This window comes from Bubalus kerabau, chromosome 15 (genome assembly GCF_029407905.1).
Source record: "Bubalus kerabau isolate K-KA32 ecotype Philippines breed swamp buffalo chromosome 15, PCC_UOA_SB_1v2, whole genome shotgun sequence".
NCBI lineage: Eukaryota > Metazoa > Chordata > Mammalia > Artiodactyla > Bovidae > Bubalus > Bubalus kerabau.
Genome location: NC_073638.1, coordinates 80,969,241 through 80,992,473, shown reverse-complemented (window position 1 = coordinate 80,992,473; position 23,233 = coordinate 80,969,241). Strand labels below are relative to the sequence as shown.

General features: G+C 38.2%; 1 protein-coding gene and 2 pseudogenes across 1 annotated transcript; all 3 read right to left on the bottom strand.

Moving 5' to 3' along the window:
• Positions 1 to 248: 248 nt before the first annotated feature.
• On the bottom strand, positions 249 to 1,090 carry LOC129627996 (olfactory receptor 8K3-like; annotated as a pseudogene).
• A 3,822-nt stretch (positions 1,091 to 4,912) lies between these two features.
• On the bottom strand, positions 4,913 to 5,860 carry LOC129628515 (olfactory receptor 8K3-like). The gene has a single exon (XM_055547955.1). It carries the CDS (start codon positions 5,852 to 5,854, stop codon positions 4,913 to 4,915), a length of 942 nt encoding a protein of 313 aa, XP_055403930.1. The 5' UTR covers positions 5,855 to 5,860.
• Positions 5,861 to 14,019: 8,159 nt separating this feature from the next.
• Positions 14,020 to 19,342, bottom strand: LOC129627929 (olfactory receptor 8K3-like; annotated as a pseudogene).
• Positions 19,343 to 23,233: the final 3,891 nt, after the last annotated feature.

Below are 23,233 nucleotides of genomic sequence, written 5' to 3'. Positions count from 1 at the left end.
TTTCTTACATGAATGGATTTATAGCCCTTGGAAGTGTGAGTGACACACAAAAGCCATTCTCTAAAATATGTGAAGAACTTATTTATATTTGCTTTTTCTTCTGAAAGCACAGATAGAAAAGTATAAAGTCCTGAAACTAATTTACAGGAATCAGATTGATAGTGATCTTTAAGGAAAAAAAATATTTCATAATTTCATCCAAATCCTTTATAGGGCATATTTTACATCTTTGTTCCTCAAACTGTAGATCAGGGATTTAACATGGGGATAACAAGGGTGTAAAATATAGATGCCACTTTATCAGTGTCAAAGGAGTGTCTGGACTCTGGTTGCACATACATAAGTAGTAAAGTTCCATAAAACATGATGACTGCTGTCAGGTGGGACCCACAGGTAGCAAAAGCCTTGTGCCTGCCTTCAGCAGAGTTTATCCTGAGAATGGATTCAAGAATAAGAAGGTAAGACACAAGAAACTATCAAAAGGGAGACTATCAAATTAAAACTTGCTAAGAATAATCTATTGAATTTCATGTGTAGTTGAACAGAGCAAAGATATCAAGGGGAGACAGTAACAATAGAAATATTTGATGACATGGTAGCTACATAGGATAAATTAAAAATCTTTACAGTGACTAGAAGAGACACAAATGTGCAATAGAAATAAGGAGTTGCTACCAACACCCAGCACACCCTTTGTGATATGGTGACTGGGTGGACCAGAGGGTGACAGTCATAGGGCATTGCTTCCAGAATAACAAGTTCATGAATAATCAACAGAAGAAAGAAAGCTAGTTGTACTGTACAAAAATAATATGAGATTTTATTTTGATCCGCCACAAAATTTGCTAACATTTTGGGTACCGTGGTTGTTGAATAACCAAGATCAGTAAGAGCCGGGTATCTGAGAAAGAAGTACATGGGTGTCTGTAGCCTGGAGTCCCTCTTGGTGAGGATGACCATGCCCAAGTTGCCCACCACTGAGATCACATAGATGATGAGGAAGAGCCCAAACAGTGGAGCCGAGCTCAGGGCCGTCTGTGATTCCCATGAGGATGAATTCAGTCAGCACTGTTCTGTTGTGTTTTCCCATCTGGGCTTATTGGAAAATCTATTCTTGACAGAGTTATCAGCACAGTCATGTAGTACATTTAGGTAAATTTTTGGTATTTTATATATCTACATTTACATTTTAAGCTTTATTAATACTCTATGCCCTCTGCCTGGAAATAAAGCCTAGATGTATAGAAATATTAACAGAAATGAAGATAGAAATACATGTGGAGATAGGGAGAGATGTGTAGCTTCCCAAAGGGGAAAATTTGCCCTCCAAAGAATATTTGATAATGCTTTGAACAATCTTGGTTTTCACCACCGCAGGACAGATACTACTGGCTTCTAATAGTTAAGATTTAGTGAGGCTTCTGAACATCCTACTAGATTAGAGCAGACCCAATAAATAAGGATTGCTGCTGCTGTTGCTAAATCGCTTCAGTCGTGTCCGACTCTGTGCAACCCCATAGACGGCAGCCCACCAGGCTCCGCCGTCTCTGGGATTCTCCAGGCAAGAACACTGGAGTGGGTTGCCATTTTTTTTCTTTGATGCATGACAGTGAAAAGTGAAAGTGAAGTCGCTCAGTCGTGTCCAACTCTTAGCGACCCCATGGACTGCAGCCTACCAGGCTCTTCCATCCATGGGATTTTCCAGGCAAGAGTACTGGAGTGGGGTGCCATTGCCTTCTCCAAATAAGGATTATACAGCCCAGAATGTCAGAGACCTAAGATTGGAGAACCCTGATCATGTGTGTGCATATAGCTACAGTCCATAGGGTAGCCAAGAGTCAGACACAACTGAAGTAACTTAGCACACACACCCATAGATCCATACAAAGGTAAATAAAAAACAGAAAGAAAAAGAAACGATATACACTTTAGCTTCTTTATGGGGGGGGATGTTTAGAAGCCCTCACTTTAAAACATATTTATGTGAAAGACTTTATGTCTACTGAATGCACAGGATGAAATGATGAACACACTTGCCTAATATTGGAAAGAGATCTGAAGTTAAAGAAATTCTATCAGATCATGTTAAACATAATCGGCTTTCATATCAGGAAACATTTTGAGAAGTGTGCATAGATGGTATAATCCATTATATGTACATTTTTGGTACATACAAAGTAGTACTTTGGCAAATACAAGCTATCTTAATCTGTTTATGAATGCATGCCTGCTCAGTCACTTGAGTTGTGTCTGACTCTTCCCAACCCCATGCACCTTAGCCCACCTGCCTTCTCTATCCACAGGGTTATCCAAGTAAGAATCCTGGAGTGGGTTTCTGTGCCTTCCTCCAGGGGACTGAACCCTTGTCTCCTGCAGTGCGGGTGGATTTTTTTCCACTGAGCCATAGGGGAAGCCCCTAATGTCTTTATATCCATCAGCAAAATCAACTATTTCTTGCAAGGTTGTTGGGAAGATAACTAAGAATGAAATCTTTCAGTATATTCATGGAACCTGGAAATATCTTCGTATGTCAGCTAAATAGGATTTTCCTGATATTTATTTTTCATTTCTTAATAGAGACAGCAAGTTACCTAAAACAGATTTTTTTTTTACACATGTACATACAAATTCTGTTTGTGTGACTAAAATTTTTTTCAGGGGTATGATGATGAATAGACATTGTGTTTCCAGGTAAGAGTCCTCAGTGCCCCCACCATGACCAACTTGATGCCTACAAGGGGCGTAGAATCAGTGCTATATTGCAAATCATCAGACAATCTAGATATTGATAAAATATGGCACCACACAAAATATACTATCTGTTTACTTGTAATGAAAACTCTGCCATGGCTTTCTTGTGTGCTTCATAAAATACATATTGTGAACAATTTATGGATTCTTTTCTGCCCTTTGAGACTCTCCGTAAGGAGATGCCAAGCAATTTCGTGATCATCCCTGAAGCATTTGAAATCTTAACAGAAACAAGGGAGGAGATGTGGCTATTAGTAGTCTTGAGCAATTTGTGTTTTCCAATAGCCTAGTCAGACTTATTTCTGTGCATTTCATTTTCCTTTTCCTCATACTTGCTGCTGCTGCTAAGTCACTTCAGTCAAGTTCAGCTCTGTGCGACCCCATAGGCAACAGCCCATACTTTGGTTCATATTAATTCTGTTCCTATGGTTCACCCTAATACAACCTCATAAGGATTTGGATTAAGATAAATTTTATCCATAGTACAAGCCCTTCAGCATTCCTGTAGCTCCTCAGTGATGTCCTTAAGTGGATAGCATAATGGAGATGTATTAAGTCATTGTCTTATTTAAAATGTTTAACTGCACTAACTATAATAATATGATGTGTCTAGATAAGATCATGTTTCCCTTTTTTTTTTTCTTTTTAAAACTCTAAGGAGAGGAATTAGCTACTTCTATTTTACATTCTCATTCCATACAGCATCAGCATCATTTTATTAAAGAATTCTCTTTCATTTGCTTTGTTTTCATTACATTTCAATGTACTGAAACGTTGAATTCAACATTTTCACTACCACATGCAATACCCATTCTTATTTTTCTGTCTCAATTCACAGATTTTACTGTGCTTCATGTAAGCCTTGCATGATCAATATATTTTTCAGTATTGTCATATTTTGTGCACATATGTTTTACTATGTCTACATATTATTATTGAGCAGCAAATTGCATTGTTTAATGTAATTTGCTGATTATTTGTCATATACCATGATGTGATTTTTTTCTTCTTTATTCATTACAGTAAAAAATACATAAAGTTGTGGATCTTTTCTTTATTAATGTATATGTTGTTGTTTTTTCATCCTCAGCTATCATGAACACTCCTACAACATATAAGCCAATAAAAAGCCTTGAGTTTGACATGTTAATATGTTGTGAACAAATTCTATGTGATACACACATCATATATCTGCCTCTGTGAGTGTTCCTGTGTAGACAGAGATAGAGACAGGACTTTTGAGTTTTTATGCCAGTCTGATTTGAGAGTCCATACCACAGATCATGGGAGAAGTGCTTGCTTTTTTCAAATGCCAAATTTTTAACAAAATATCACAGGGCATCACAAAGAAACACACAGAAATATCACAAGGAAACAAGGAAAATAGATCAATTCAAATAAACATAACTCTCCCATATATAAACAAACTGAGGACACAAACAGAGGTAGAAAGTAATTTAAAGAGAAGCAAATCAAAAACTCAAAAGCCAAAAACATAACAATTGAATTAAAATTTTACTACCTGGTTTCACCAACAGATTAGAACAATCAGAAGTTAATAATCAGGGAATTAAACTCAAGTCATTTTAAAGTATTGAGTTTGAGGAGTGAATAATAATACTAATAGTAATAATAATAATAAAGTGAAGAGATACTAAGGGACTTAGATGACACCACTAAAAGAGTTTATTTAAGGAAATAATGGGCAAGAATTCCCCACATTTGAAGAAAGACAGATACCAAAGTACAAATGCAAGAAACTAACACATATAAGTGGGGGAAAAACTTCCATAACTCACACAGAAACATATTATGGTCAAGTTGTGGCAATTAAATCATTTAAATTTCCCTTCTGTACCTACTGTTCTTCCTTACCCTCACATAGCATACACACAGTCCTTGATTGCTCTGATGGTCTATTCTACTGTCCTATAAAATATACTTGATTGTTATGCTTATATTTCATCACTTCTCAAAGATGGCAAAGGTTTTGCCTTTTTATTTTTGCCAATGTGTTTATATCACCTAGGAGTGTGACTATGAAATAGAATACTCCAAATTCACAATTATCTTATATGCATTTGCTTTTCCCTCTGAAAGCACCCACCACAAGGTGGAAAGTAGCTAACCTAGTTTGTAGGAATGACATTGACAGTGACTTTTAAGGAAAGATATTGCAAATTTTTTTCCATGTCCTTTGTAGTGCGTATTTTACATCTTTGTTTCTTAAGCTATAGATCAAGGGATTCAACATGGGAATAAAAAGGGTGTAAAATATAGATGCCACTTTATCAGTGTCAAAGGAGTGACTGGACTCTGGTTGCACATACATAAATATCAAAGTCCCATAGAATACAGTGACCACTGTCAGGTGGGATCCACAGGTAGAAAAAGCCTTCCGCCTACCTTCAGTAGAGTTCATCCTGACAATAACTGTGAGGATGAGCAGGTAAGACACAAGGACTATTAGAAGGGAGAAAATCAAATTAAATCCTGATAAGACCAGGATAATTAACTCAATTTCATGTGTATTTGAACAGAGCAGTGATAATATGGGGAGACTGTCACAGTAGAAATGACTGATGACATTATAGCCGCAGAAGGATGAATTAAAAATGTTTACAGTGACTAGAAGAGAAACCAATGTGCTATAGAGGTAGGGGATTGCCACCAGTGCCCAACACACCCTTTGTGACATGATGACTGTGTAAAGCAGGGGGTGACAGATGGCTGCGTAGCGGTCATAGGACATTGCAGCCAGAATAAAAAGCTCACTAATAATGAACACGATGAAGAAAGCCAGCTGTGTGGCACACAAATGATAGGAAATTTTATTCTGATCCACAGCAAACTGTACCAACATTTTGGGTCCTACAGATGTTGAATAACCCAGATCAGTAAGAGCCAGGTGCCTGAGGAAGAAGTACATGGGTGTCTGTAGCCTGGCATCCACCTTAGTGAGGATGACCATGCCCAAGTTGCCCACCGCTGAGATCATGTAGATGATGAGGAAGAGCCCAAACAATGGAGCCTGCAGCTCAGGGCGGTCTGTGATTCCCATGAGGATGAATTCGCTCAGCACTGTTCCATTGTGTGTTTCCATTTAATCAGAAAACCTATTTTAATAGAGACATCGTATAGTTAATGATATCATTAATGAACTTTAGTGATTTCTTTTAGTTTACATACATGACATAAATAAAATAAATTTAAATTATATTTTAAACACAAAGAAAAAATTCTGCATCCTATAAATAAAACATACAAATAGAAATAGAAATAAAAAAGAGAGGTAAATATACATCTGGAGAAAGAGAGAGACCTGTAGTTTTTCACTGGTGAAGATTAACCCCCCAAAGAACATGTAACAGTATTTTGATGCATTTTGGTTGTCAGCACTGGAGGTAGTTAGAAACCAGTGAGACTGGTATTTATCCTAGTATATTAGGGCTGCTCCCAAAACAACAAGGGGGCTTCTCCAATGGCTTAGTGAGTAAAGAATCTGCTTGCAATGCAGGAGACTCAGAAGACATGCGTTCAATCCCTGGGTTGGAAGATACCCTGGAGGAGGAAATGGCAACCCACTCCAGTATTCTTGTCAAGAAAATTCAGTGGATACAATCTGTGGGATCACAAAGTGTTTGACGTAGCAACAAGAAATTATACAGCCCAAAATGCCAAAGGGCCAAGACTGACCAGAGTTAGTAGATGTGTGGATATAGATATGGACTGATATAAATATAGATGAGGAAAACATGTCTAAAACATTTTATAAATTTTAGGTGCTGTTTTATAGGTGAAGGCAAACTTTTCTGTCATCTTTTTGTATAATGACCATCACACCATTATATTTACAAAATTAAAGTCACATAATATTACATACTACACATGCTAAACTTTACCTCATAAAAAATGAAACCCAAATTGCAATTATGTGTGGAAAGATTTAGAAGCCTTTATGTTAAAATAAATTTATCTGAAAGCCTTTATGTCTATAGGGGGTGCAAGATGATAAAATTAATACATTTGACCAATATTGAACAGAGGTTTAAAAATAAGGGAGTTCTAACATATCATACCACACTGTTTTTTGTTTGTTTGTTTGTTTTTACAGGGAAACATTCCATATAACATAAATGGGTTGATATGATCTCTGTTACAGCTATACGTTTTGTATATGCAAACAAGTACCCTGGCAAATATGGTAGGTTATTTCAATCTCTTTCCTGCCAGGTTGTTGGGAAGATATATGAGATTTAAACATTTAATTCCATTTGTGTTATCTGAAAATACCCTTCAATGTCTAATACATAGACTTTTTGTGTGCATTTGCTTTTAATTTCTTAGTGGAGAAAGCACGCTACCTGAATTGGATTCTCCTTACACATGCATATATAAATTATTTTTGTGTGACTTCCTTCTTGGGTGTATGATGGTAAATAGACTGAGGGCTGTGTTACCCAGGAAACAGCCTTCAGTGCCCCCACTCCCCCCATGACCCCTCCCCATGACTGCAACTGGGACCATCGGTGAGCTCTTGCTCTAGGTATTTTAATCTTCTTTATAGCTTAAAATATGTGATATATATTTACTTAAAATGTAACATTTTTCTTCCTCCCCAACTGCATTTTCATTAAAACTGACATATACTGAATTATTTGTAACACGGACAGTATATTTAGCCAAGGAGAAACCGAGGTCACAATGAGGAAACTGAGTAACTCGAGAGACTGTGATGTAACTAAAATTGGTTTTAGATAATGAAGTTTCATAAATACTTTCTTTGGATAAAAGGGTTCTCTATAGAAAAAGAAAAGTTTTTAGATTATTATATATTACACAGTCAGTCAGTCAGTTCAGTCACTCAGTCATATCTGACTCTTTGCGACCCCAAGAACTGCAACACGCCAGGCCTCCCTGTCCATCACCAACTCCCGGAGTTCACTCAGACTCACGTCCATGTTGCATGCTAAAAAAAGTTAAAAAAGGATATACAAGCATACATCTGTATCTATCTATCTATATTTATATGTATTATATATTTCCAGAATGTTATTTTGTCTGCTTTCACATTAAGGCTGCAAATAGCATCCATACAACATTAAATGCAGAGGTGTAAGTACAGTGAATTAAAGATACATATGAATATTCCTCAGAAAACATCATTCTTATCATGAATATTACTCAGAAAACAGAATGATACCAGAGTAGAATGTAGATTTTTTAACGGAAAAGAATTGACCGAGGTTTGCAGCACTGTACAGTATGTGGTGATCAAAACCTTCTCCAAGAAAAAGACACGCAAAAAGGCAAAATTGTTGTCTGAAGAGGCCTTACAAATAGCTGAGAATAGACGAGAAGCTAAAGACAGAGGAGAAAAGGAAAGATATAGCATCTGAATGCAGAGTTCCAGAGAATAGTAAGGACAGATAAGAGAGCCTTCCTAAGTGATCAATGCAAAGAAATAGAGGAAAACAATAGAATGGGAAAGAGTAGAGATCTCTTCAAGAAAATTACAGATACCAAGGGAATATTTCATGCAAATATGGGCACAATAAAGGACATAAATGTTATGGACCAAACAGAAGCAGAAAATATTAAGAAGAGCTAGCAAGAATACACAGAAGAACCAAAAAAAAATTAAAAATTAAAAAAAAAAACAAAAAACTTAATAACCCAGATAACCAAAATGGTGTGATCACTCAATATGGCAGCAAATTTGCAAAACTCAGCAGTGGCCGCAGGACTGGAAAAGGTGTTTTGATTCTAATACCAAAGAAAGGCAGTGCCTAAGAATGTTCAAACTACCACACAATTGCACTCATCTCACATGCAAACAAAGAAATGCTCAAAATTCTCCAAGCTAGGATTCAACATTACATGAATCGAGAACTTCCAGATGTTCAAACTGAATTTAGAAAAGGCAGAGGAACCAGAGATCAAATTGCCAACATCCATTGGATCATAGAAAAAGCAAGAGAATTACAGAAGAACATCTACTTCTGCTTCATTGACTGTGCCAAAGCCTTTGACTGTGGATCACAACAAACTGGGGAAAATTCTTAAAGAGATGGTAATACTAGACCACCTAACCTGCCTCCTGAGAAAACCATATGCAAGAAGCAACAGATGAAACCAGACATGGACCAAGGTGTCCTTTGCCAACAAAGGACTGTATAGTCAAAGCTATGGTTTTCCAGTAGTGATGCATATATGTGAGAGTTGGACCATAAAAAAGGTTGAGCACTGAAGAATTGACGCTTTTGAACTGTGGTGTTGGAGAAGACTCTTGAGCGTCCCTTGGACTGCAAGGAGATCCAGCCAGTCAGTCTTAAAGGAAATAAATCCTGAATATTCATTGGAAGGACTGATGCTGAAGCTGAAGCTCCAATAATTTGGCCACCTCATGTGAAGAGCTGACTCATTAGAAAAGACCCTGATGCTGGGAAAGATTGAAGGCAGGAGGAGAAGGGGACGACAGAGGATGAGATGGTTGGATGGCATCACCGACTCAATGGACATAAGTTTGAGCAGGATCCAGTAGATGGTGAAGAACAGGGAGACCTAGCATGCTGCAGTCCATGGGGTTACAATGAGTCAGACACGATGGAGTGTCAACAACTAAAAGAAAAGCAATCAGTTCAGTTCAGTCGCTAACAGTCGTGTCCGACTCTTTGTGACCCTATGAATCACAGCACGCCAGGCCTCCCTGTCCATCACCAACTCCTGGAGTTCACTCAGATTCATATCCATCGAGTCAGTGATGCCATCCAGCCATCTCATCCTCCGTCGTCCCCTTCTCCTCCTGCCCCCAATCCCTCCCAGCATCAGTCTTTTCCAATGAGTCAATTCTTTGCATGAGGTGGCCAAAGTACTGGAGTTTCAGCTTTAGCATCATTCCTTCCAAAGAAATCCCAGGGCTGATCTCCTCCAGAATGGACTGGTTGGATCTCCTTGCAGTCGAAGGAACTCTCAAGAGTCTTCTCCAATACCACAGTTCAAAAGCATCAGTTCTTTGGCACTCAGCCTTCTTCACAGTCCAACTTTCACATCCATATATGACCACAGGAAAAACCATAGCCTTGACTAGACAGACCTTTGTTGGCAAAGTAATGTCTTTGCTTTTGAATATGCTGTCTAGGTTGGTCATAACTTTCCTTCCAAGGAGTAAGCGTCTTTTAATTTCATGGGTGCAGTCACCATCTGCAGTGATTTTGGAGCACCCCCCACAAAAAAAAATAAAAAAGAAAAGCAATAGCAAGGAAAAAAAAAAGTCATTTTTAAAAGTGTACTAATGCTTTACTAAAAAAAAAAAAAAGAATAAGAAATAGAATTGATACTATTACAAGAAAAACAAGTATCAGGATTCTCTGTGAACTCTAGAAAAGTAAATAAAAATATAATATTCATAAAATTAGATTATGTATGTGTTGATTGGAAATCCACATTTATCTCATCAAATACATTGCTTATAAGGTTTTGAACCTCTGATGTCCTAACCTATCCCCATATACATGATTTCTTATATCAGAAATATGGCACTACAAATAGGAAACCATGAAGTGACATAAATCTTTGTTTATGTTATGAAAGACTACAGCAAAAACAAACAAACAAACAAACAAAAAACAACTACACTGGTAAATGCAGGTTTTCCTGTAAGATAAGGCGGGGGTGGCGGAGGGGGGTGGGGAGGGGGCATTGAAGAGAATTTTTTTGTTTGTTTCACCACCTTTAGAATTGTATGAAATGTATGAACCTACTTTTCCGTAGTTTACTGCTACTGCTGCTAAGTCACTTCCTAGTTTACTACCTGTGCTGACCTTCTGATTATTATTTTTAGAACTATATTCTAAAAAATTATGTGTTTTTTGCCCAATTCCACTAGAAACTGAACTTGCTGGATTGCAGATTCACCATAACACTGGGTACTCGAAATCCCTAGCCTCCAAAAATTTCTTTTCACATCACAATGCAAGATGGAAAACCCTGCTTTTGCTCATCAAAACATCAGAAACACTCCCATGAATATATTGATTTAATTATTCATTAAAAACACAATATTTTGAGAAGGCAATAAGATCCCAGAGTCACTAACTGACTAAGGACTTGTAAGAACACCAAACTAGAAATTGACCACTGGCAGATTTGTAATTCTGACTTAATTTTTTTTTTTAATTACTGAATCTTCAGGTTTTCTTGTCCCACAGTTGTGTCCTTTCTTATTCATACAATTAATTTATAGAAAACATTTGTTGCTATTGTTCAGTCCCTAAGTCATGTCAGTCTCTGTGACCCAATGGACTGCAGCACACCAGGCCTCCAAATATTAAATAATATGACACTGACATTTCAAAGATGCTCCTTAGTATTTGTGAAAATATTTGAACAGTTATAGGCAGGAAAAGGAATGCAGTTCTATTCTGCTCATACATTATCAGTAGAAAGTTGTACATGGAAAAGAGCCAAATATCCTCATGTTTTGCTGTGATTTGTCATAGAATAAAACTGCTATCTTGCAAATGCCACCAAAGCTATCCATCTATTGTTAAAATAAGGCACCACATGAAATATGTTATTTACCTGTAATGAAACCTCTGTTTGACTTTCTCATGTGCTTTGCAACACAAATAGTGAGAACAACTTATTCATTTTTCTCTCCCTCTCTGATTCTCCCTGAGGAGTTGCCAAGCAATTTCTTGACTGTCCCTGAAGCATTAAAATATCACAGAATGCAAGTAATGAAGTGTATTTATTAATAATCCAGAGCAGTTTGTATGTACCTGTAAATAAGTTACATACATTGGTTTCCTATTTTTTACCCCTTATTAATATTCCCTTTTTTCCTGCTTTGATGGTTAATTTCTGTACCCATCTGGCTAGGCTGTGGTGCCCATTTGTTTAGTTAAATATCAGTCTAGTGTCACTGTGAAAATTATTCTTTTTTAAATTTTTATTAACTTTTAAATGAATAGACTTTCAGTACAGCCAAATGCTCCTCAAAATATAAGTGGGCTTCATCTAATCATTTGAAGGTCTTCAAAAGCAAATACTGAAGTCCTTTAAAGGAAAAAGTGTCTGTCTCTAGACACTATGTAAGTAATTAAATAAACTGAAAGTAACAATGCATCAGGTAGATTATATATATATATATATATATATATATATATATATATTGCTGCTAAGTCGCTTCAGTCGTGTCCAACTCTGTGCGACCCCATAGATGGCAGCTCACCAGGCTCCCCCGTCCCTGGGATTCTCCAGGCAAGAACACTGGAGTGAATTGCCATTTCCTTCTCCAACGCATGAAAGTGAAAAGTGAAAGTGAAGTCACTCAGTCGTGTCTGACTCTTAGCGACCCCGTGGACTGCAGCCTGCCAGGCTCCTCCGTCCATGGGATTTTCCAGGAAAGAGTACTGGAGTGGGGTGCCATTGCCTTCTCCGATATATATATAGGACAGGGAGCTATATTTAATATCCTGTAATAAACCATAATGGATATATATATATATATGTGTGTATATATATATATGTGTGTATATATATATATGTGTGTATATATATATATATATATATACTGCTAAGTCGCTTCAGTTGTGTCCGACTCTGTGCAACTCCATAGACAGCAGCCCACCAGGCTCCCTGTCCCTGGGATTCTCCAGGCAAGAACACTGGAGTGGGTTGCCATTTCCTTCTCCAATTCGTGAAAGTGAAGTTGCTCAGTCGTGTCTGACTCCCAGCGACCCCATGGACTGCAGCCCACCAGGCTCCTCCATCCATGGGATTCTCCAGGCAAGAGTGCTGGAGTGGGGTGCCATTGCCTTATAGTCTTTATCTATTTCCAAGTTCCACATTGATCCCTCCCCCCACTTTCCACTTTGGTAACCATAAGCTTCTTTTCCCTGCCTCTAGGAGTTTATTTCTGTTCTGTTGCTAAGCTAGTTTGTAGCATTGCTTTTAGATTCCACATGTAAGTGATATCATGCGGTATTTGTCTTCCTCTTCCTGACTTCACTTAGTATGATACGCTCTAAATTTATCAATATTGATATGTGGCATTATTTCACTCTATTTTTATGAAAACAGTATTTCATCATGTACATACACCACATCTTTATCTGTCCATCCCTCAGCGGGCAGGTGTCTTCCATGTCTTGGCTATTGTTAATAGTGCTTCTATTGTTAATAGCGCTTCTATGAACCTTGAGGTTCATGTATTTTTTTGAATTGCTCTTCTCCATATGTGTGCTCAGAAGTGGGATTGCTGGATCATATGGAAACTTTAGTTTGTACAGGAACCTCCATACTGTTTTACGTAGTGGTGATGGCGATTCAGTCACTAAGTCGTGCCCAACTCTTGCGACCCTATAGTGGCAGCACCAAATTATATTTCCACCAACAGTGTAGGAGTATTCCCTCTTCTTCATACCCTCTCTGGCATTTACTATTTGTAGACTTTTAAAATGATAGTCATTCTGAAGAGTGGGAAGTGATATCTTACTGTAGTTTTGATTTGCATTTCTCTAATAATTATCAAAGTTGTGCATCTTTTTATATGCTTATTGGCCATTTGTATGTCTTTTTGAAGAAATGTCTATTTAGATCTTCTGCTCATTTTTTGACTGGGAGTAGACTTCCCCTAAATATACACATATTCCATTCACTCAACTTCTCAAGTGTTTATTTAAGCATCATTCTTACACAAGGCCACCTGACAACTTTAATCAAAATTTAGGCTCCATCCTGGCTATGTCCTCTTTTTCATTTTAATATTGCTCAACAACATCAATCATACTATACAGCTCACTTTTCATTCTGCAAATTTTCTTTATTTTCTCTAAGCCTCATGAAGAATGAGTCTTGGTTGTTAAAAAGCCAGTGCATGTTTAATTTCTTGAATGAATCATTTATGTAATATTTATCAGCCATTCTTTTTTGTAACTTTTACTCTGCTAGCACTACAGAAAAACTGTTAATGTACTATACATTATCTGGTTTATAAAAATAAGTGTTTTAAGGAAGAGACACATAATAGGCCACACATAAGAACACGTGGGAATGGCAGATGAGGGCCTGAAACTAGGCATGGGTGAATATATGAGCAAGGATTAGTCATCTGTTAATGATATATTTTGTTTCAGAGTAATGAATAGTTTTCTTTATTTCTATGCTTCTCATACATCAATTCTTTTCCATCCAATAGATGCAAATTTACAAAGCTTAAACAACACCAATAATGGTATACATCCACTACTACATTGCCCATTGTTAGCATATCCTAGAGTGAATTTTAAATAGTATATTTGCACATATTTTCCAGTTTCTAGACAGGGCATTTTTACCTCTTTGTTCCTCAAACTGTAGATCATTGGATTCAGCATGGGTATTGCTGCTAACCACTTCAGTATTCTTGCCTTGAGAACCCCATGAACAGTATGAAAAAGCAAAATGATAGGATACTGAAAGAGAAACTCCCCAGGTCAGTAGGTGCCCAATATGCTACTGGAGATCAGTGGAGAAATAATTCCAGAAAGAATGAAGGGATGGAGCCAAAGCAAAAAGAGTACCCAGCTGCGGATATGACTGGTGATAGAAGGAAAGGCCGATGCTGTAAAGAGCAATATTGCATACGAACCTGGAATGTTAGGTCCATGAATCAAGGCAAATTGGAAGTGGTCAAACAAGAGATGGCAAGAGTGAATGTTGACATTCTAGGAATCAGCGAACTGAAATGGGCTGGAATGGGTGAATTTAACTCAGATGACCATTATATCTATTACTGTGGGCAGGAATCCCTCAGAAGAAATGGAGTAGCCATCATGGTCAACAAAAGAGTCTGAAATACAGTACTTGGATGCAATCTCAAAAACAACAGAATAATCTCTGTTCGTTTCAAAGGCAAACCATTCAATATCACAGTAATCCAATTCTATGCCAAAACCAGTAACGCTGAAGAAGCTGATGTTGAATGGTTCTATGAAGACCTATAAGACCTTTTAGAACTAACACCCAAAAAAGATGTCCTTTTCATTATAGGGGACTGGAATGCAAAAGTAGGAAGTCAAGAAACACCTAGAGTAACAGGCAAATTTGGCCTTGGAATACGGAATGAAGCAGGGCAAAGACTAATAGAGTTTTGCCAAGAAAATGCACTGGTCATAGCAAACACCCTCTTCCAACAACACAAGAGAAGACTCTATACATGGACATGACCAGATGGTCAACACCGAAATAAAAGTGATTATATTCTTTGCAGCCAAAGATGGACAAGCTCTACACAGTCAGCAAAAATAACCAGGAGCTGACTGTGGCTCAGACCATGAACTCCTTATTGTCAAATTCAGACTTAAATTGAAGAAAGTATGGAAAACCACTAGACCATTCAGGTATGACCTAAATCAAATCCCTTATGATTATACAGTGGAAGTGACAAATAGATTTAAGGGCCTAGATCTGATAGATAGAGTGCCTCATGAACTATGGAATAAGGTTCGTGACATTGTACAGGAGACAGGGATCAAGACCATCACCATGGAAAAGAAATGCAAAAAAGCAAAATGGCTGTCTGGGGAGGCCTTACAAATAGCTGTGAAAAGAAGAGAAGCGAAAAGCAAAGGAGAAAAGGAAAGATATAAGCATCTGAATGCAGACTTCCAAAGAATAGCAAGAAGAGATAAGAAAGCCTTCTTCAGTGATCAATGCAAAGAAATAGAGGAAAACAACAGAATGGGAAAGACTAGAGATCTCTTCAAGAAAATCAGAGATACCAAAGGAACATTTCATGCAAAGATGAGCTTGATAAAGGACAGAAATGGTATGGACCTAACAGAAGCAGGAGATATTAAGAAGAAATGGAAAGAATACACAGAAGAACTGTACAAAAAAGATCTTCATGACCCAGATAATCACGATGTTGTGATCACTCACCTAGAGTCAGACATCCTGGAATGTGAAGTCAAGTGGGCCCTAGAAAGCATCACTACGAACAAAGCTAGTGGAGGTGCTGGAATTCCAATTGAGCTATTCCAAATCCTGAAAGATGATGCTGTGAAAGTGCTGCACTCAATATACCAGCAAGTTTGGAAAACTCAGCAGTAGCCACAGGACCGGAAAAAGGTCAGTTTTCATTCCAATCCAAAAGAAAGGCAATGCCAAAGAATGCTCAAACTACCGCACAATTGCACTCATCTCACATGCTAGTAAAGTAATGCTCAAAATTCTCCAACCAGGCTTCAGCAATATGTGAACTGTGAAATTCCTGATGTTCAAGCTGGTTTTAGAAAAGGCAGAGGAACCAGAGATCAATTTCTAACATCCGCTGGATCATGGAAAAAGCAAGAGAGTTCCAGAGAAACATCTATTTCTGCTTTATTGACTATTCCAAAGCCTTTGACTGTGTGGATCACAATAAACTGTGGAAAATTCTGAAAGAGATGGGAATACCAGACCACCTGATCTGCCTCTTGAGAAATTTGTATGCAGTCCAGGAAGCAACAGTTAGAACTGGACATGGAACAACAGACTGGTTCCAAATAGGAAAAGGAGTACGTCAAGGCTGTATATTGTCACCCTGCTTATTTAACTTCTATGCAGAGTACATCATGAGAAGCGCTGGACTGGAAGAAACACAAGCTGGAATCAAGATTGCCAGGAGAAATCTCAATAACTTCTGATATGCAGATGACACCACCCTTATGGCAGAAAGTGAAGAGGAACTCAAAAGCCTCTTGATGAAGTGAAAGTGGAGAGTGAAAACGTTGGCTTAAAGCTCAACATTCAGAAAACGAATTTCATTGCATACAGTCTCATCACTTCATGGGAAATAGATGGGGAAACAGTGGAAACAGTGCCAGACTTTATTTTTCTGTGCTCCAAAATCACTACAGATGGTGACTGCAGCCATGAAATTAAAAGATGCTTACTCCTTGGAAGGAAAGTTATGACCAATCTAGATACATATTGAAAAGCAAAGATATTACTTTGCCAACAAAGGTCCGTCTAGTCAAGGCTATGGTTTTTCCTGTGATCATGTATGGATGTGAGAGTTGGACTGTGAAGAAGGCTGAGCGCCGAAGAATTGATGCTTTTGAACTGTGGTGTTGGAGAAGACTCTTGAGAATCCCTTGGACTGCAAGGAAATCCAACCAGTCCATTGTGAAGGAGATCAGCCCTGGGTGTTCTTTGGAAGGAATGATGCTAAAGCTGAAACTCCAGTACTTTGGCCACCTCATGCGAAGTGTTGACTCATTGGAAAAGACTCTGATGCTGGGAGGGATTGGGGGCAAGAGGAGATGGGGACGACAGAGGATGAGATGGCTGGATGGCATCACTGACTCGATGGACGTGAGTCTGAGTGAACTCCGGGAGTTGGTAATGTACAGGGAGGCCTGGCGTGCTGCGATTCATGAGGTCGTCAAGAGCTGGACACGACTGAGCAACTGATGTGATCTGATCTGATTGCTGCTAATTCACTTCAGTCATGTCCGACTCTCTGTGACCCCATAGACGGCAGTCTACCAGGCTCCCCCGTCCCTGGGATTTTCCAGGGAAGAACACTGGAGTGGGTTGCCTTTTCCTTCTCCAATTCATGAAAGTGAAAAGTGAAAGTGAAATCACTCAGTTGTGTCCGACCCTCAGGGACCCCTTGGATTGCAGCCTACCAGGCTCCTCCGTCCATAGGATTTTCCAGGCAACAATAGTGGAGTGGGGGTGCCTTTGCCTTCTCTCAGCATAGGTATTAATAAAGTATAAAATAAAGATGTCATTTTATAAGTATCAAAGGAATCACTGGATTGGGGCTGCATGTTCATTAAGAAGAGAATACCATAGAATATGACTGTCACTGTCAAATGAGATCCACAGGTGGAGAAAGCCTTGTGTCTGCTTTCCGCCGAGTTCATCCTTAAGATGGCAACAAGGATCAAGATATAGGACACGAGAACTATCAGAAGAGATGAAACCAAATTAAAAATCGAAAAGATCAGAATTATCCATTTAATTTCACATGTGTCTGAACAGAGCAGAGATATCAAGGGCAGACTATCACAATAGAAATGCTTAATGACATCATGACCACAAAATGACAAAATAAAAACTTTTATGATGGTTAGCAGAGACAAAAAGAGGCTGTATATATAGGGAATGGCCACTAGTGTGTGACATAACCTTTGTGACATGATGCTTGTATAGAGCAGAGGGTTACAGATGGCCACATAGGAGACTTAAGCCATAGCAGACAGAATGAAAATTTCACTGATGATAAACCTACTGAAGAAAGAGAGTTTGGTATCTAACCAATGATAAGAGATTGTACGCTGATCTATGGCAAAATTTACTAGCATTTTGGGTCCTACAGCTGTTGAGTAACCAAGATCAATAAAAGCCAGATGCCTCTTGAGAAATTTGTATGCAGGTCAGGAAGCAACAGTTAGAACTGGACATGGAACAACAGACTGGTTCCAAATAGGAAAAGGAGTATGTCAAGGCTGTATATTGTCACCCTGTTTACTTAACTTATATGCAGAGTACATCATGAGAAACGCTGGACTGGAAGAAACACAAGCTGGAATCAAGATTGCCAGGAGAAATCTCAATAACCTCTGATATGCAGATGACACCACCCTTATGGCAGAAAGTGAAGAGGAACTCAAAAGCCTCTTGATGAAAGTGAAAGTGGAGAGTGAAAAAGTTGGCTTAAAGCTCAACATTCAGACAATGAAGATCATGACATCCAGTCCCACCACTTCATGGGAAATAGATGGGGAAACAGTGGAAACAGTTTCAGACTGTTTTTCTGGGCTCCAAAATGACTACAGATGGTGACTGCAGCCATGAAATTAAAAGATGCTTACTCCTTGGAAGGAAGGTTATGACCAACCTAGATAGCATATTCAAAAACAGAGACATTACTTTGCCAACAAAGGTTTGTCTAGTCAAGGCTATGGTTTTTCCTATGGTCATGTATGGATGTGAGAGTTGGACTGTGAAGAAGGCTGAGCGCCGAAGAATTGATGCTTTTGAACTGTGGTGTTGGAGAAGACTCTTGAGAGTCCCTTCGACTGCAAGGAGATCCAACCAGTCCATTCTGAAGGAGATCAGTCCTGTGTGCTCTTTGGAAGGAATGATGCTAAAGCTGAAACTCCAGTACTTTGGCCACCTCATGCAAAGAATTGACTCATTGGAAAAGACTCTGATGCTGGGAGGGATTGGGGGCAGGAGGAGAAGGGGATGACAGAGGATGAGATGGCTGGATGGCATCACTGACTCAATGGACGTGAGTCTGGGTGAACTCCGGGAGTTGGTGATGGACAGGGAGGCCTGGTGTGCTGCGATTCATGGGGTCGCCAAGAGTCCGACATGACTGAGCGACTGATCTGATCTGATCTGATCTGATGAGGAAAAAGTACAGGGGTGTGTATAGCCTGGAGTCTATCATGGTAAGAATGATCAAGCCTAGGTTACCCCCCACTGAGACCATGTAAACAATGAGGAAGAGTCCAAACAAAGGCGCCTGTAGCTCAGGGAGATCGGTGATTCCTACAAGGATGAATTCATTCAGAATCGTCAGATTGTGTTTGTCCAGCCAGGCCATTCGGGAAGCATAACCTGGGAATAAATATAAAAATAATGATTAACCTTCATGAGCTATGATGGGATTATCATTGTAATAAGTGGTTACAATCTTAAATCTTATGTTCATGGTTTGTTAATTTAATTGGCAGCTCAGTTTTCTCTCTCCCAAGTCACTTAACTCCTGACAGGTGTCTTAGACATGACACATAAACAGTACAAAAAACCAAAAATAAATAATTTGACTTTATATAAATAAAAATTAAAACAAAGTTTTGTCTGTCAAAGGACATTCTCAAAGTATTAAAAAACATGATCCTCACAATGGAAAAAGTTGGGAATCATATGTCTGATGTGTCTAATACATTGAATATACAAAACACTTTTATAATTCAACAATAGAAAAAACACCCAAATTAAAAGCAGACAAAGGATGTGAACAGAAATTTCTCTCAGGAGATATACAAATGGCCAATAATCACCTGAAAGATGTACAAAACACCATGGACAAGGGTGAACATGGACCTTCACTATGCACACCAAGGACAGAGGTTAGAGAAGCTGAATCATTTCTAGTCCTTCTCCCCCACCCCCTCCGCTGGTGCCACCAACTATACCTTTCAACAGTAAATGCATGACAGTAAATGTAATCTACAAAGAGAGATCAACAATATACATTTAAATGCATATAGTTAAACATCAAAGTAATTTTTTGAGAGAGAATAAAGTGAGTTTTGGAAAGAGGTACTAAATAAAGAATGAAAAATAACCTTAATTTTAAGAAAAATATACATTCCCGCTTCATAATTTTGAAAGGACTGTCCTGTGTGTAAATCTGTATCTGTACAGATTTTCTTTTTCATTCCAATCTCCATTAGATGTGCAGTTAGTCATTGAAGGGATGCTTTGACAGCCTCAAAGATTTGTAGGTGGGAGGGAGTGAGAGTCCTCTAACCAGAATTAGATATTATGGTGTGATAAGTCACAATGTAGTGAAATGGATGCTTTAATATTTTATTTTGACCTCACCTCTAGCAAAAAATAAAAAATGATGACTTTCAAATGGCATTGATCCTTGCAATATATGGATAAATCTGGGGAACTCATATGTTAGAAGCAGATAAATTACAAGGACTATAAACACATTGATATAATGCTTTTAATTCAGATATAGTTGGAAAACACTGTGAGAATCTGTCATTATTTGGTGTTAAATTTTTGAAATAAATTCCATTTATATCAAATCTATATCATATTTATATACCATTTTATATCATATGATATCAAATATCATATTTCATATCTTCATTAAGAGTCCAAGTACAATCATGAAAATCTTAAAAGGTAAAGTTTCTTAATAACATTAACTCCCTTTCCAAGGGTTACATTTTTGTTTTCACTATTCAAAGAGGACTAGCCTATAGTATCAAACTAAATGTGTAGCTTTCATCAAAAAATATAATAAAGATGTTTGCTGTTGTTCAGTCGCCCATTGTGACAGACTCTTTGCAAGCCCATGGACTGCAGCATGCCAGGCCTCCTTGTCCTTCACCATCTCCCAAAGTTTACTCAAGATTATGTCCATTGCATCAGTGATGCCATGCAGCCATCTCTCATCTTCCAATGCCCTCTTCTTCTGCCCTCAATCTTTTCCAGCATCAGGGACTTTTCCATTGAGTCATCTGTATGCATCAGATGACTGAAATACTGGAGCTTCAGCTTCAGATTCAGTCCTTACAATGAGTATTTAGTTGATTTCCCTTAAGATTGAGTGGCTTGATCTCCTTGCTGTCCAAGGGACTCTCAGGAGTCTTCTCTAGCACCACAGTTCTAAGGCCTCAATTCTTTGGTGTTTTGTCTTCTTTATGATTCAGCTCTTACAACCATACATGAACACTGGGAAGACCATAGCCTTGACTATATGGACCTTTGCTGGCAGAGTTATGTCTCTGCTTTTCAACACACTATCTCAGTTTCTCTTAGCTTTCCTGCCAAGAAGCAATCATCTTCTGATTTCATGGCTGCAATCACCATCCACAGTGATCTTAGAGCCCAAGAAGAGGAAATCTTTCACTACATCCACCTTTTCCCCTTCTATTTGCCATGTACAATATTATGGACCTCCGCCCATAGTTCTTCAGGAACATTGTTTACTAGATCTAATGCCTTGAATCTATTAGTTATCTCCCCTGTGTATTTACAGAGGATTTGATTAAAGTCATACCTTAAAAATGAACATTCAGAAAACTAAGATCATGGCATCTGGTCCCATCACTTTATGGCAAATAGATAGGGAAACAATGGAAACAGTGAGAGACTTAATTTGCGGGGAGGGGGGGCTCCAAAATCACTGCAGATGGTGACCGTGGCCATGAAATTAAAAGACTCTTGCTCCTTGGAAGAAAAGTTATGACCAACCTAGACAGCATGTTAAAAAGCAGAGACATCACTTTGCCAACAAAGGTCCATCTAGTCAAAGCTATGGTTTTTCCAGTAGTCATGTATGGATATGAGAGTTGGACTATAAAGAAAGCTGAGCACAGAAGAATTGATGCTTTTGAACTGTGGTGTTGGAGAAGACACTTGAGAGTCTCTTGGACTGCAAGGAGATCCAACCAGTCCATCCTAAAGGAAATCAGTCCTGAATATTCATTGAAAGGATTGATGCTGAAGCTGAAACTCCAATACTTTGGCCACCTGATGCAAAGAACTGACTGATTGGAGAAGACCCTGCTTCTGGGAAAGATTGAAGGCAGGAGGAGAAGGGGATGACAAAGGATGAGATGGATGGCATCACCAACTTGATGAACATGAGCTTGAGCAAGCTCCAGGAGTTGGTAATGGACCCATGGGGTTGCAGAGAGTCAGACATGACTTAGGGACTGAACTGAACTGATACCTGGCTGGCCTAGTGGTTTCCCCCACTTTCTTTAGTTTAAGCCTGAATTTTGCTATGAGAGCTGATGATCTGAGTCACAGTTGGTTCCAGGTCTTGTTTTTGCTAACTGTAAACAGCTTCTCCATCTTTGGCTCCAAAGAATGTAATCGATTCTAACACCAAAAAGAAAAAAAAAAAAAAAAAGAGGTTCTACTCATCATTGGGAGTTAAATGCAAAAACAGTAAGTCAAAAGAACCTGGAGTAACAGGCAAATTTGGCTTCAAAGAATAAAATGAAGAAGGCTACTCTACAAAAATAGTCTACAAAATAATAACTATTTTTGTATGCTGACATTATAGCCATCAACATGGTAAAATTCACTTCTTATTTCTAATATTTTAGCTTGAAATTTATTTTTTGGATTTTTAATTAACACATATCCATTTGAGAATAACTGCCATTTTATTTCTGTTTCTCCAAGCTTAAAAATGTTTGTTTCATAATTTGACAGAAATTTGAGATGGCAGCAACCATAAAAGGGATATGGCTAATGTTTCATTAAAGCAAATATTTTTGATGTATCGATCATTTCTGTACTCGCCAGCAAAAGAACACTAACTGCCATCTTCTACTTAGCCAGTATGATGGGCACTAGTATTTAAATGTTATGTAATACACACACACACACACACACACACAATTTTATTAAAAGACACAAGAATGTCTTTAAAAAATATTTAATGATGGATATAGTAAAAAAAAAAAAAAAAAAAAAAAAGGCTTCCCTTCAATTAAAACATAAACACTTGGCAAAGTGAGAACAGTGATCTGGACTTGAGTTTCTTGCAATGAAACTTGAGGTTAAACCAAAGTTGACACAGAAGAATGATCACAACTTGAACATCTACAGTTGACACAAGAAAAACCATTTCTAGTTTGCATGATTTTCACACATTACTGCTTTTGAGTAATTTGTCACAGAAAATAAACAGTTGTCCATAATCTAATTTATCATGCATGCCTTCTATTTACTT

What these genes read in the sequence shown, in the direction of transcription:
- LOC129628515 (XM_055547955.1), bottom strand. Translation starts at nt 5,854, where the DNA reads ATGGAAACACACAATGGAACAGTGCTGAGCGAATTCATCCTCATGGGA.